At 49.1% G+C, this 13,736-nt stretch overlaps 1 protein-coding gene across 1 annotated transcript in view; it reads left to right on the forward strand.

Moving 5' to 3' along the window:
- LOC144937002 (calpain-3-like) overlaps positions 1-13,736 on the forward strand; it is a 56,992-nt gene that overhangs the window by 19,507 nt on the left and 23,749 nt on the right. The window contains exons 4-10 of the mRNA XM_078864241.1: positions 255-388; positions 2,317-2,485; positions 3,266-3,610; positions 6,323-6,406; positions 7,413-7,498; positions 9,914-9,991; positions 11,844-12,004. Of these exons, the coding sequence (XP_078720367.1) occupies positions 255-388; positions 2,317-2,485; positions 3,266-3,610; positions 6,323-6,406; positions 7,413-7,498; positions 9,914-9,991; positions 11,844-12,004 (1,057 nt within the window). The remainder of the gene's footprint in view (positions 1-254; positions 389-2,316; positions 2,486-3,265; positions 3,611-6,322; positions 6,407-7,412; positions 7,499-9,913; positions 9,992-11,843; positions 12,005-13,736) is intronic.

Below are 13,736 nucleotides of genomic sequence, written 5' to 3' on the forward strand. Positions count from 1 at the left end.
TTAACCAGTATTAACATAGCTCATGAGTTCAGGTGCCGGGTGCTGAGTTCTGATCTCCCAAGTGCCAGCTTGCATGCAGGGACTGCACTGAGAGATGGAAAGAGGAACACGTGGATTATATAACATCGTGACTTAATGACATCATTTGTGAAGAAATGGCAGTGGGCACGGGAAGAAATGGTCGTGGGCATATCGGCTGATTCTATGAATGGTTCTTTTGACCCGAACGCCCCACCCAACCCCACCCCCTCTAGTTCTGGCGCTTTGGCGAGTGGGTGGACGTGGTGGTGGACGACCGACTGCCCACTTTCAACAACCAGCTGGTGTTTGTGCAGTCGGCCGAGCGTAATGAGTTCTGGAGCGCCCTGCTCGAGAAGGCCTATGCCAAGTGAGACTCGTTGCTTTTGAATCCAGATTGAAAATTAATTTCTTTGGAACGTATTTTTGTGTTTAGTTTGTTGTCCTTCCCCGCACCTCCAATTAGCATGGTTGGCTACGTACAGTGTGAAATAAGTTTTATATATACATACATCATCTCCTTGCAGTTCTGGGAAATCTGTAAGTCTTCCCGTGGCATTAAGCACCATTGTTTTGTGTTAGTTGTGTAATAAAACTCCACGAAAGACAAAAACACTATTTTCCACTCTTCTGATATTGTAAAAAAAATTTCTTCCAATGACATGTCCCGTTTTTTTCTGGTATTTAAAAGGTGGCAACCTTATTTTTTTACTACCTGCACACAAACCCCTACCGCTCATTCGCATGGCCACTGGGAACCACGCTCTGACAGCCCAGGAATGATCGGTACAGGGGCCTGGGTTCACGTCCCCCATGTCCCTTGAGCCACAAGGTTCCCTATCCTCAACTCCTCCTGGAATGCCCCCTGGTGCCCTCCTCGCCCTCCGCAGCCAGAGCTGGGGTCAGGAAACAGTAGGAGCATGGGCCACATAAAGACGGTCACTGCATCGCGCGCTTTTAGATGCGCTTCTGCGGCCGTCTGGAACGCTCTTCCGATAATAGGAAGTCACTGGAACTATTCACTTTGAAATCTAGATTGAAAACTAATTTCTTTGAAACTGATTTTTGTGTTTAGTTTGTTGTCCTTCACCCACACGTCCGATTAGCATGGTTGGCAACGTATGGTGTGAGAGAAGTTCAATACATTATAAGGCCAATATCAAGTTCTTGTGGAAATTTGTCACGTGACTCATTGGACATGCAAGTAATGCAGCAGAGGCTCTCAAGAGGTATAAAGATGCACTGATTCATCGGTTAATGTTGATTGTTAAGCTTTCGGCGTACGCATCGAATGGCGTGTGTAAGAATAATTGTATTTTTTATTTGTAGTATTTAATGGGTTCACATGACCTTTCAAGCTGTGAGCTACTACCGCATTCACCAGAACATGTATATATATACACACAGAGAGAATTGATTCTCGAAATAAAATGGCAACCCTAAATCGCTAGGGGTCATTGAATCACCAAGGGGTGAATTGTCACACGTCTATGGTCCAGTGACCTCGCAACAAAATGTGATTGTGCAACACCTATTACTGATGCCTCTACGTCAATGCAGGTGCTGGTTACCATGCAAAATGATTTTGATGTGCAATGCTGAGTGTCCCATTGTGTTTGTGGAAGAGGATCCACAAACACTCAGCCTCAAATGAGTAACTAGTGCGTTGTGTAAACATCGCCATGAGGGATACAAAGGCGGTCGGGCATGGTGCTGGCCACCCACCCACTCGTGTGCCGTGCCGGTCTTCATGGGTGCTCGCTGACAGCACTTGCTCTTGCAGTCTGCTAAGGCTATACGGGGGATCTTTGTCTGTGTGGAGGGCTCTTGCCTTTTAAAAATTACCGCAACAGCAATTGTTTAACAGTCTATAGTTTGCCTACTTGACTAAATAATGATCGACCATTTTGGTCCAGAAGTGTAAATAGTATTTCATTTTATTTTGTCTAGTTATTTCTGATTTAATGACGGTCACCGCATCGTGCGCTTTCAGATGGGCTTCTGCGGCCGTCTGGAATGCTCTTCCTTCCAATATAGATTGTTTAAAATTAGGAAGCCACTGGAGCGATCCACTTTAAAATCTAGATTTAAAACTAATTTCTTTAGAACTGTTTCTTGTGTTTAGCTTGTTGACCTTCGGCTATGTACGGTGCGAAAGAAAGTTAAACATACAGTGCATACCTCTTGCTTAATTCCACAAACCCTTGCCCTCATAAAGCACTGGATTACAATCGCGCGCAACCGCAAGCGGTCTGCTTGCCTGTTGTCGTTGTCTGATCGCGATGAATACAAACACAGGGTCCATGGCTCCTACGAGGCCCTGAAAGGCGGGAACACGACCGAGGCCATGGAGGACTTCACGGGCGGTGTGACCGAGTACTTCGAGATGAAAAACCCTCCCAAGGATCTCTATAAGATCATGGTGAAGGCAACGTCCCGTCGCTCACTCATGGGCTGCTCCATCGACGTAAGAGGAAAAGCACAATTATAGCAATATCAAAGGAAACTCTAAGGCACCAAGCACGTTCACTATAGCTTCAATTGACGCGCGCCTACATTTAGGGGCTGTCGCTTGCAATTTTGAAAGCTTGATTGGCTCTTTTAGTCAAGCCCCACGAGGTTCACATGTAATTTGACGAATCAATATGCCATTTCGATGAGCAGTAATTACGAGAGTTATCATGATCCCGCCCCTACTGAGACAGGCGGACAGACGGACAGAGCTAATGCATCTTCTCAGGTTTTTTCGGTAAAGTCACGTAGAAAGTAAAACAAAATAAAAATAAAAACAAAAATCACGACGTTTCGGAGGCAACACAAGTCTCCGTCATCAGGTGGGACCGTCACATCAAGCTACAGCTAATCTGGCTGTGACGGTCCCACCTGATGACGGAGACTTGTGTTGCCTCCGAAACGTCGTGATTTTTGTTTTTTATTTTGTTTTACTTTCTACGTGACTTTACCGAAAAAACCTGAGAAGATGATTCCTTGCAGTCACGAAAGCTTCAAATCTAGAGCTAATGCATTCAAAAGTAACACTGGGGACCTGTCTAAGCACCTCTGTAATAATCAATTTCATTTATAAAGCGGCTCTCTTTAAGGTACTCAAAGCAACACGTCCATCGTTGGCGGGGGATGGTGGGGGGGGGGGGGGCAATACTTAAGAAGTACCGGTGCTAATTTGGGGAATCTGGGCCGTTAGAAGACGTGCACCTGCTGTTGCTGCTGTGCCCGCGCTTGTGCCCAGGATGGGATGTGCTGGCGCTGCGGGATCCCGGCTCCCGACAGCGTCGGCCTCGTCCGCTCCAAGTGCGACAGTTGCTGCGACGAAGAGGACCACGACCACGACCACGAGGGCGAGCAGGAGCAGGACCACTCGCACCTGCACCCCCCGGCGCAGGCGAGCGGCGGCTCCCCGCTGGCGCGCGGCTTCCCGCAAACCCCGTTCTCTGCGCTGCCGGACCCCTTCTCGCCGGGGCCTGGAGCGTCGTCAGCACAGGGAGGCGACATCAAGTTTGACTTCCCCGATGGAGGCGGAGGAGGACGCAGCCTGACCAGGGACAGCAGCGTTAGCGGCCCCATCACGCCCAAGGTGACCACCCGCCACCGCGGTGGGAAGCGCGCGCTGGCGAGATATTAACTCCCGCGGCCGGTGTGCAGGAAGTCGTGGGTTTGATCCCGACCTTGACGCCTGTTGTATATTTGGAGTTTGCGTGCATTCCCCGTGGTCGAGTGGATTTTTCTCCGGGTCCTCGGGTTTTTCCCTTCCACTTTTAGAAAGGTGCGTTTAGAGTATTTGGCTGTTATAAATTTGCACATGATAAGCCACATGTTTAGTTTGTCCTTCCCCCGCGCCTCCGATTAGCACGGTTGGCTATGTACGGTGCGAAAGATGTTCAACACGCATACATACAACTAGCAGATGCCGAGGCAGCCGCCCCATAACAGCTGCAGATGAGATTGTTTTCATGACTTAGGCCAAATAATCTCATCAGGCCTTTGATGTTGAGCAGGCCTGAGTCTGGATAGTGCTTGGAAAACCAGGCCCACAGCGGGGCCCTCTTGTGTGCAAGGCCCATGAAAAATGTCCTTCTTCTACAGTCACATCATGATGAACCAGATGTAGTCAGAACATGCTCGGGTTTTAAAATACATTGATGTCTGTTTTTAGATTTGGCAGGTCATTAGATGAGGTTTCAAATGTGAATCAGCAGTTGGTCTATTTATATCAGCAGATTTAAACTGCTGCACTGCCATGGACACTCATGGCTTCGATCGCAACATTAAAAGAAAGGTAGCAGCCATGCAGTTGTTAGCCGACTGCGTTACACACCTGTCGACTCCAGGTGTTCTTCCTGTTCACGGCTAACATCAGTGGCGAGGGAGCTGGTAGGAACGTTGGGTTGCTCGGTCAATGGCCAGGGTCAACGGCGGCGTGGTGTATTCCGAAAATATGCCCGACTGTGAGGGCGGGCACAAGCCGGCGTGAGTAGGTTAAACGTTGAGTTTTATAAGGGCACCACGGGGTGACCAGCCCCTCCTTACCCAGCCCCACCCCTCCCACCCCCCACCCAGCCCCACCCTCCCCACCCAGCCCCTCCCCACCCTCCCTCCCCACCCAGCCCCTCCCCATCCTCCTCACCCAGCCCCTCCCCACCCTTCCCTCCTCACCCAGCCCCTCCCTCCCCACCCAGCCCCTCCCTGCACGACGGACACAATAATCCCCTGTGGGCTGGTGTAACCTGGCGGTTCCTACCAGTACCAGCATGTCACCCCCCCATAGGAAGCCATACTTATCAGTTTGGTGAAGTCTGGGAAAACATCCTCCATCACCAATACGGTGTTTGCGCGTGTGTGTTGAGACCTTCATTCAGTCGTGGACTGACAAAGGTGTGGATTTAATTTGATTTATTATTGACATTAAAAAGTCACAATTATGCTTGCACTTCCTTTTAATAGAATTCAACTAACACCAATAGGAATAAAGCGACTTGTGTTTCACCAGGTAAGAACTCACGAGACTAGTATACAGGAGTCTCATTTGGAAGAGTGACCTGGGGGCATTCGTCTGCCCATGGGTGGTGACGGTTGCCATGTATCATCCCAAATTAGTAATTTGCGGGTCATTTTGAATTGGGCCAATTTGGACCCTGACGGAATATTCTATCATGTTAACATCAATGAAGACACCCTCACCAGGGTGTGGATATGCATGTATGTGTTTGCTCGTGATGAAATCCTGCAGCCGCTGCGTTTGTGCTCACACGCTATCTTCATGGTGATCGCGAGCGGCAATGTTGGTCCTGAGATATCATCACCAGCAGCAGCAGAGGCTCACCTAGTGGGGGGCAAAAGTTTTTTTTTTATGTTTTCAGTTTCATTTATTGTGTATAACCCTGTGAGCCATTCGGCTCTTGAATCGGGTGCAACCGCAACAAACAAGAAACAAAAACATGAACAAGCAAAGGGGCGGATACCCCACGCCCCCCCCCCCCCAAAATGTGTATATGACCAATGCGTGTCATAGGATAATTAAAAAAAATCAATGAAGTATACTTGTAAATATATAATCATGGTTGATGTGTGTTTTATTTTTGATATATTTTATATGATGCAATATTGATTTTTTTTTTATTAGCTTATGACACGCAATGGGCATAAACACATTTTGTTTGTTGCGGTTGCACCCGATTCAAGAGCCGAATGGCTCACAGGGCCATACCAAATAAATTAACTTGAACTTGAACAAACGTATGCTATATGAAATATGTTGTTTGCAGAGCGACTTGGTACTCTTGGTAGGAAAATTATTGAATAATCACCATCACCCACTCAGCAATGCATCTCAATCCTGCACGTGAATGCATCTCCTGAAGTCATAACTTAACAACGTTGAATTGCTGGATCATTTATGAAAACAGTCTGTGAGTGTACACTCACAAAACTGTGGAGCAGGACACATGGATTGTCCACAACGTGAGCACCGACACACGGCGCACGATAACCAGCCGTAGAAATCTTTTAACTTTGTCCAAATTTTGTCCCGCCCGAAGGTTTTCAGACTTCACGCTCAACTCATGATGAGACACAGGGCAGTGCTACCTGAGAAGTGGGCACAGTGGGCAGATGAGTAGGCCGGACCTCTAAACAGTAGGCCAGGCCAATGTAATACAGAAAAGGGCTGCCCGATTACCACACGTCCTGGTTGGAGCCTTCCGGAAGTACGGTAACCTTACCGAAGAGGGACCTCAACACGTGCTTCTAAACCTTTGTTCCCTCTCCCATCTCAAATGTCTGCCCACAGATCGCCATGTTGACGCACGCAGAGTCGCGGACGCCCATGGGGCTCGTGCGAAACCATGCCTACTCCATCACGGGCTTGGACGAGGTCGACGTCCCTTCCCACCGCCGTCGCACGTTCACCACCAGCTGAGATCACCTCCACTCATGCTGCATTTACGCAGCCGCCGGGGGGGGGGAAGGGTCATGGTGAAGTTCACAACCCGGGGGTAGCCAGCTCGGGGCCATGCTCCCAACGCAGTCCTGCGGCGCCGAGCCCGACCTGAAATGGGCTCATGGGAGAGGATCCAGCAGCTCGTTTTTTTTGTAAACCGAGTCACATGCTTATGTGTCACCCGATGTGCCCGAAGCTGGCCTCAGAATCTGTTGTAATGTCACCGAGTCAATGCGGAGGCTGGCAGCGGGGTCAACGGCATCCTTCGCCTGGGCCATCTTACTCGCAGAAATAAAAGCGTATCAGCTCCGAAAAGCCTAACCTAACCTTGACCTGCGTTTCCTGAGTCTCTCAGCCTGGCTGCAGAGGGTAGAGAAGGGAGGCAGGGGAGGATGGGGCATGGGGGAGGACGCGTGAGGGTCTGAGCTCCTGGAGCCCCATGGCCTTTGAAGTATGGGGACTTGGATGCAGACTGTTCTGCTGATCCTGGAATGCAAGTTGGTGGTCATGGAATTGTTGCATTTGCGGCTCAAAGCCTTGAGTGACGGTGGTGCAGGTTCTTTGTGTGCTGTTGTAGTGATGAAGGAGATACACGAATGTAGAGCGATACCATTTAAAAGGAGGAACAAGAAAAAGCTGAAGTTCCATTAATGTCCGCAGGTACATTTAGGTGTCTTCTCGTCTACGGTCTCATTGGACCAGTTGGACTTTTATCGTTCTTGGAGGAACGAATTTTGTGTTTATCTAAATTACTCATTCATTGTAAACCTAACCCATGTTTGCCAGCACAGAGTCAACATCTAGTACGGGGTGAATGTGCGACTACTTTGTGCCAGCCCGAACAGGTAGCCCACTGAAATCGCTCGCCCCAGCTGTCTGCACGCCAAATTCTGTGGGGTCCTCTGCCTCTGTTCTGTGTTCACGTGTGACGGACGTGCAGGTGAAGCATCGCAGCAAGATCGTGCAGCTGGTCCGACTGCGAAACCCATGGGGTCACGTGGAGTGGATCGGGCCGTGGAGTGACGCGTGCGTGACAGTGTCAATGTCGTTTCCACATTTTTCCGCTCGCTCTGATCCACCTTGACCCGACCGGTTGAGCGTCACCCGCCTCCACCCACCCTCTTCCTGTCACAATTCTCACCCCCCCCCCGCCCTCCGTTCGCTGGCTTGTACAATGGTTCGACAGCTTTTGCTGACTGGTGTAACAAAGAGAAACCAACTGATTTACAATAGGTGGAAACGAGAAAGTATAATTAGGAATGAAGTTTGGGCGGATCAGAGGAGGGACCGCAAAGCCACAAACGCGATGCCAAGGCTTGAAAGGAGCAGCGGCTTGACTCCTGCGACCCTTGTCTCGTCCGTGTGGTTATTCTGGAGAGGCTCTGCAGTTGCAGTGGGTGCTGCAGTCATGTTTAAAGTCGTACTCATTACACACAAAGTGCTTGCTACAAATCAAGCACAATGCCGTGCTGATCTCGTCAAGGAGCATAAACCATCATGGGAACTCCGGTCATCCTCGCAGCGGATGTTGGCTAGCCACTGAACACAGACGATCACTGCATCGCACGCTCTCATATGAATTCCTGCGGCCGTCTGGAACGCTCTTCCTTCAAATATTAGGAAGCCACTGGAGCTATGCACTTTTAAATCTAGATTTAAAACTAATTTCGTTCGAACTGCTTTTTATGTTTAGTTTGTTGTCCTTCCCCCGGACCTCCGATGAGCATGTTTGGCTATGTACGGTGCGAAAGAGTTAAACGTACATGCGTGCACACAAGCTACGAAGGCGTTTGCCGAATCTCCAAGCAGAGGCTGCACGCGTTAAAATAAACCTTACGGGGCTATCTGTGGTGATTGACTTCCAGCTAGTTCTCTCCAGATCAGCGACCCGGAAAATATTTCCGTATCTGGCACACACGTCCAGGAGACCTCGTCACGTGCCTTACGCCATTCTCCAGTATATTCAGTAAGTCATTCAACGCTATGTGCACATAAAGCTGATCTAATTATTAATTGATTAACATTGATTTGCATACTCGCTTTACATGTGTAGGGACGCAGATCGGATACAGTAATACTTGGATTAACTTATTTTATTTAACAAGCACCATCGGGATGATACACACCCGACGTGGGTGCACACTATTACAATTAAGACCGTTTATTGTTAGAGCAGTTGGTAGGCTGTCTGACTAACAGCACCCCGGGATGGTGAAGGCAGAGATGACGACGAGGAGATGGTGACGACGGTGATCTTGAGCGGCACGACGGGATCCCATTTCCAGCGACAGCCCCGAGCTCCCGCTCAGGGCCCCCTCTTTTACTCCCAGCGCGGCCTCGCTCCGCCCCGGGCCACGCCCCCTTCTAGAACCTACCAGCGGGTTCCCGGGGCTTCCCGATGGGCCCCTCTCTGTGACCTTTCCCCTTTAGATGTCCCCCTCTTGTGTCTATCGTGGCCTGCTGACGCGACTACTGCCCTACACCGCAGTTACCCTTTTCCACCAGCAGCCAACGCTATACCACTACACTTGCATAATAATTTACTATTTACACAAATGTTACGCTCTTACATTTAGGCTCACGGAGGAAACAAAACGTTTTCTAATCAGACTAAATGAATGATGATAACAATAATCATTTCAACTTGTAATGCACCGCAGAGCGCTCACTCGCTTGTAGAGAGAGATAGATACTCAGAGTCACGAGGAGGAACCACAGATGAGTGGGAAAGGGCAGCAACAGCCAGCCGGTGAGCCGGCACCAATAATTGTCCAAGCTTTGTGGTCCTCTCTATATATACACGTGCAGATGTTTCCAGCTAATTAACGAGTGTTTACATTGTGGGCGGAAACTCAAGTTCAAGTTTATTTATTAGGTATAGCCCTGTGAGCCATTCGGCTCTTGAATCTGGTCAAACCGCAACAAACAAAAAACAAAAACATGAACTGGAGTGCCTGAATTGGTACATGTCAACTCGGCATGTCATTATTCAGTTCAAGGATTGATTCTCGCCCATCGTACTGAATGGATAATCTCTCGTGCCTGTGAAGCTTTGACACGCAAGAGATACAAAAACACAAAACATTCTTACAAAATGATTGCGCGTAATGTCCAATTTTTATCGACGATTAAACGCATCGTTACACACCCATACTGCCACGTGTGCTAAGCAAAGAGCAAAACCACCTCAACACCGTGCACCCATTAGCCCCTCATTGAGGCAGCGAAATTAACAGCAGGCTAACAATTTGGACATTGGTCCTCTTTCAGAAAATCACGGCCAGAGGCGGGGGGCGAAACGTTGCAACGCCACACCCGTCGCCCTGTTACTGGGCAGCGCCAATGATTATTATGTCGGAGTAATCTCTGTGAACGCTGGCATTTATTGGCCTGTTGTAAAGTTGTCTTTTTTCTAACCCCCCCCCCCCCCCCCCTTTACAGCTCCAAGGAGTGGAATGAAATCACGCCGCCGGAGAAGCAGCGCCTTCAACTCATCAGCGCCGAGGACGGGGAGTTCTGGTGACCTATGCCAACTGCGGTCGCGTCAGCTGTTATAATTGCCGCCTCGCCGTCGTGTTCGGCGTCACAGTGACCCCCCGGTTCTCTCTCAGGCGTCGCACGAGATGTGAAAGGGGCAGCCCCCGCAAGTTCGGCAGCCTGAATTGTCGAGTTAACCTCGGGGACGCTACCTGGCCTGCAGTGGTGTCAGGAAAAGTAATACGTGGTCACAGTACCACATTACGTTACTAGCAAAGGTGTTCGCCGGTATGTTACACGACTGCTTCCCTAATGGGGGGCGGTAGTGTAGCGGTTAGCGCACTGCACGGTGAACCCGGCCACCCGAGTTCGATTCCCGCTTACGGCCAACACCAGTGACGATTATCTGAACTGATTTTGGGCCTCCCCTAGGTCGACTCAGCCTCAACTGAGTACTTGGTGCAGTGTGTGAACATCGCCACTGAGGAGACAAAGGCGGTCGGGCGTGGTGCTGGCCAACAACCCCCTCGTGTTGCTGTGCCGGCCTTCATAGGCGCTACTCGCTAACAGCACTTGCGCCAACAGCCTGTCACACAAACTCTCTGATGTCGTGTTTTCTGGCCGCTCCTGACGAAGCTTCTAGCACGTGGAGCGAAATGTCAGACATCATGCGGGAGAACATGCAGTACGGCCCTTAACCACATCAGAGAGCTGAGGGGGCAAGTGCCTGCCAACAGCTCATCACATCTGCATGCGACGAGATCTGAATATTAAATCATTTTACGATTGTTACATTGTTTAAAGGGGTTTTTTAATGTATTCTCCTTCAGCCTTTGCCAAGCATGGCAGAATCGTAGCACACTGCAGTTGTATAAGACAACTAAAGTTAAAATGTCCCCGAGTGTCACAATTAATTCAGTGTAAAACAACGTACCACCGCTAACCGGTGAACATCATTCGAATTTGGAACGTTTTAAGCGTGCTATTGTTAGGCAATAAAAAAAACATGACATCTTACAAAACAACAGCATGTCATTTGTTGCATTGTGAGACTGTGAGAGATGGAGACAGCTTCGCTTGATCCCTTAATCCAGCAGTGGATAGATTAGGGCTGATAATGACGATGTTGAAAACAACTTAAGTGAACATTTCCCTTCGTGATATGTAACTCAATATACAGGAAATACTGAGATTAAAACTTTCATCACTCTCATATCTATACCGGTGTAAATTTCAGGAAATATTTTCTGAAGATTATTTTGTAAATGGAAACAACAACAGAAATGTGATCCGTAGAAAATCATTCATATTTTCACCACTTGCAGACTGATGAACGTCAGTCATTTCAGAAATATGAAGTGGTTTTCTTGATCATTTCATACCAAAACATACTTTTCTAATTTAAATGTAAGGTAAAAAAAACTCCATGAAATATATTTCACCGCTAAAATATTTGGGGATTTTTTTGTTAGAACTGTTATAGCTGTTCATACTTTTGGTAGGGGTTTAATATCAGGGGTGTAATTATGTATTTCATATTACTTTATTTAAATAATATCTATAAAGTATGGGTTAATGCGACCCGCTCCAGTCCCAAGGGGCCACTACATTTGTCACAAAGTTAAAAACAATGATAATGAATCCTCAATGCAAACGATGAACCCAAAATCACGACAGTTTGCTGAATTGCAAGAGGGGGGAGGGAGGAAGTCATTAATCCCATAGTTTTCTACCACGTAAAAGTGCTCTTTTTTCAACAAACAACTGACCAACTCCATCACAAAATCACCTGGACCACGAGACAATTGCCGGGTCGGAGCTCGGCTCGTAAGCACCGGGCCTAACGTTGTGAGCGCAATCACAACCCATCGACGATCTTCTCTCCCCGCCCAAGGATATCCTTCCAGGACTTCTGCCGCAACTTCACCAAGCTGGAGATCTGCAATCTGTCGCCGGACGCGCTCGCCGACGACCGCACCAACAAGTGGACCGTGTCGGTCAGCGAGGGCCGCTGGGTGCGGGGCTGCTCGGCGGGCGGCTGCCGGAACTACCCGGGTACCGCCAGCACGTCTACCCTCGCCCCTGCTTGCATCTCGCTCGTCTACCCGCTCCCCCGTCTAGCCACTCCCCCGTCTAACCGCTCCCCTGCCTACCCGCTCCCCAGGCTACCCGCTCCCCTGCCTATCCGCTCCCCAGTCTACCTATCCTCTGCCTACCTGCTCCTCCATCTACCCTATCCACTGTCTACCTGTCCCCTGTCTACCCTCTCCCCTATCTATCTGCTCCCCAGTCTACCCACTCCCCTGTCTACCCGCTCCCCCGTCTACTCACTCCCCCGTCTTCCTATCCCCTGCCTACCTGCTCCTCCATCTACCATATCCACTGTCTACCTGTCCCCTGTCTACCTGTCACCTGTCTATCTGCTCCCCAGTCTACCCACTCCCCTGTCTACCCTCTCCTCCGCCTACCTGCTCCTTCGTCGACTCTGCCTCCTGACTGTCCTCTCTCCCAACTCCCCCCATTTCTCAGCAGCACCTCACAAACACCAGCCCCCCCACACAAATTTCCAGTCTCGATGTAGGACAGCAGCTGTTGACAAGCCAGCTGGTGGTGAAATTAATCCACCCCGGAGGCAGAGGCTTTGCATGGTTGGCATTGGTCTTGTTGCAAGGAATGAAATGGGCACTCGCTGTCTACATGTTTCTCTCTTCTGAGCTCCGTGCTTGGGCCCCCTCCAGCCCATGGGCCTCAGAGATGATGAGATTAATTAATCCTGTGCGGGATACGGCATCACAGAAATTAAAGTGTGCACCCATTCCTGCAATGCTGCAACTGCTACTTAGATAAATAAACTTCAGGGGTGAAACAATTGACTTGCCCAGCGATTCGATGATGTCACAATTTAGGGCCGCGATTCGAATTCGGACTTGATTCTTTCTCATATGACGTTCCCCTTTCTTTCGTATTTTCTATTTTAGTTTTCCTGTCTCGTTTCTATAATTGCATTTCGCTCCATCCTTCCGAACGTGACCGGTCCCTTTCCCATCGTTGTTCACTCATGGAGACAAATCATGGCATGCTCAGTTGTGACACAAAGCAATCGGGAACACTTGTGTGTTGTGAATTAGTTTTTCTTGTCACGAGACTTCAGAATCGATAGAGAAGTCTCCAAGAGCAGTGCAACTCCACCCGTAGTTTCTCCAAACTCTGATCCACGCAAACTCGCACGGTGCTCCTTTCCAAGCTTCACAAATTACCGTTGGATTGCGAATAAAGTTGGCGACAAGCTGCAGACTCCCGACGGTTGCGAAATAGTTCCCTCGTGACCTGGATAGAGCACTTGGTTCAAATTGACACCACGTGTGCTTGTGTGCGTGTAGAATGCACTTCTTAACAAGCACTCTGCAGTCACCTGGGGCTATTGTGTCGCAATAATGAGACACATGCGGCGGCGTGTAACGACTTGATTTGTGTTTGAACGGAGGATATTGGTGAACATGGAACGGAGGATATTGGTGAACATGGAAAGGCTTACCCTGGTGGGTCACGAGGACTTTGGGAAGCCTCGCCATTCGAGAGTGGCCTTCAGCTTTTGAGATCGCTTCAAGTAACTTTCATCCACACACTTGAAGTTGCAGAGAACCATTCAATGTATGCAATATTAAGCTAAGAGAAAAACTAACTTATTAGAAGAGGTGATATTTTGGTGTGTGCACTCTGTGACGATCGGGCTGAGACCATCGACTCACTACATTTGAGAACGACATTTATCCACGGGCGGCTAAAA

Source organism: Lampetra fluviatilis, chromosome 18, assembly GCF_964198595.1.
Source record: "Lampetra fluviatilis chromosome 18, kcLamFluv1.1, whole genome shotgun sequence".
Taxonomy (NCBI): Eukaryota; Metazoa; Chordata; class Hyperoartia; order Petromyzontiformes; family Petromyzontidae; genus Lampetra; species Lampetra fluviatilis.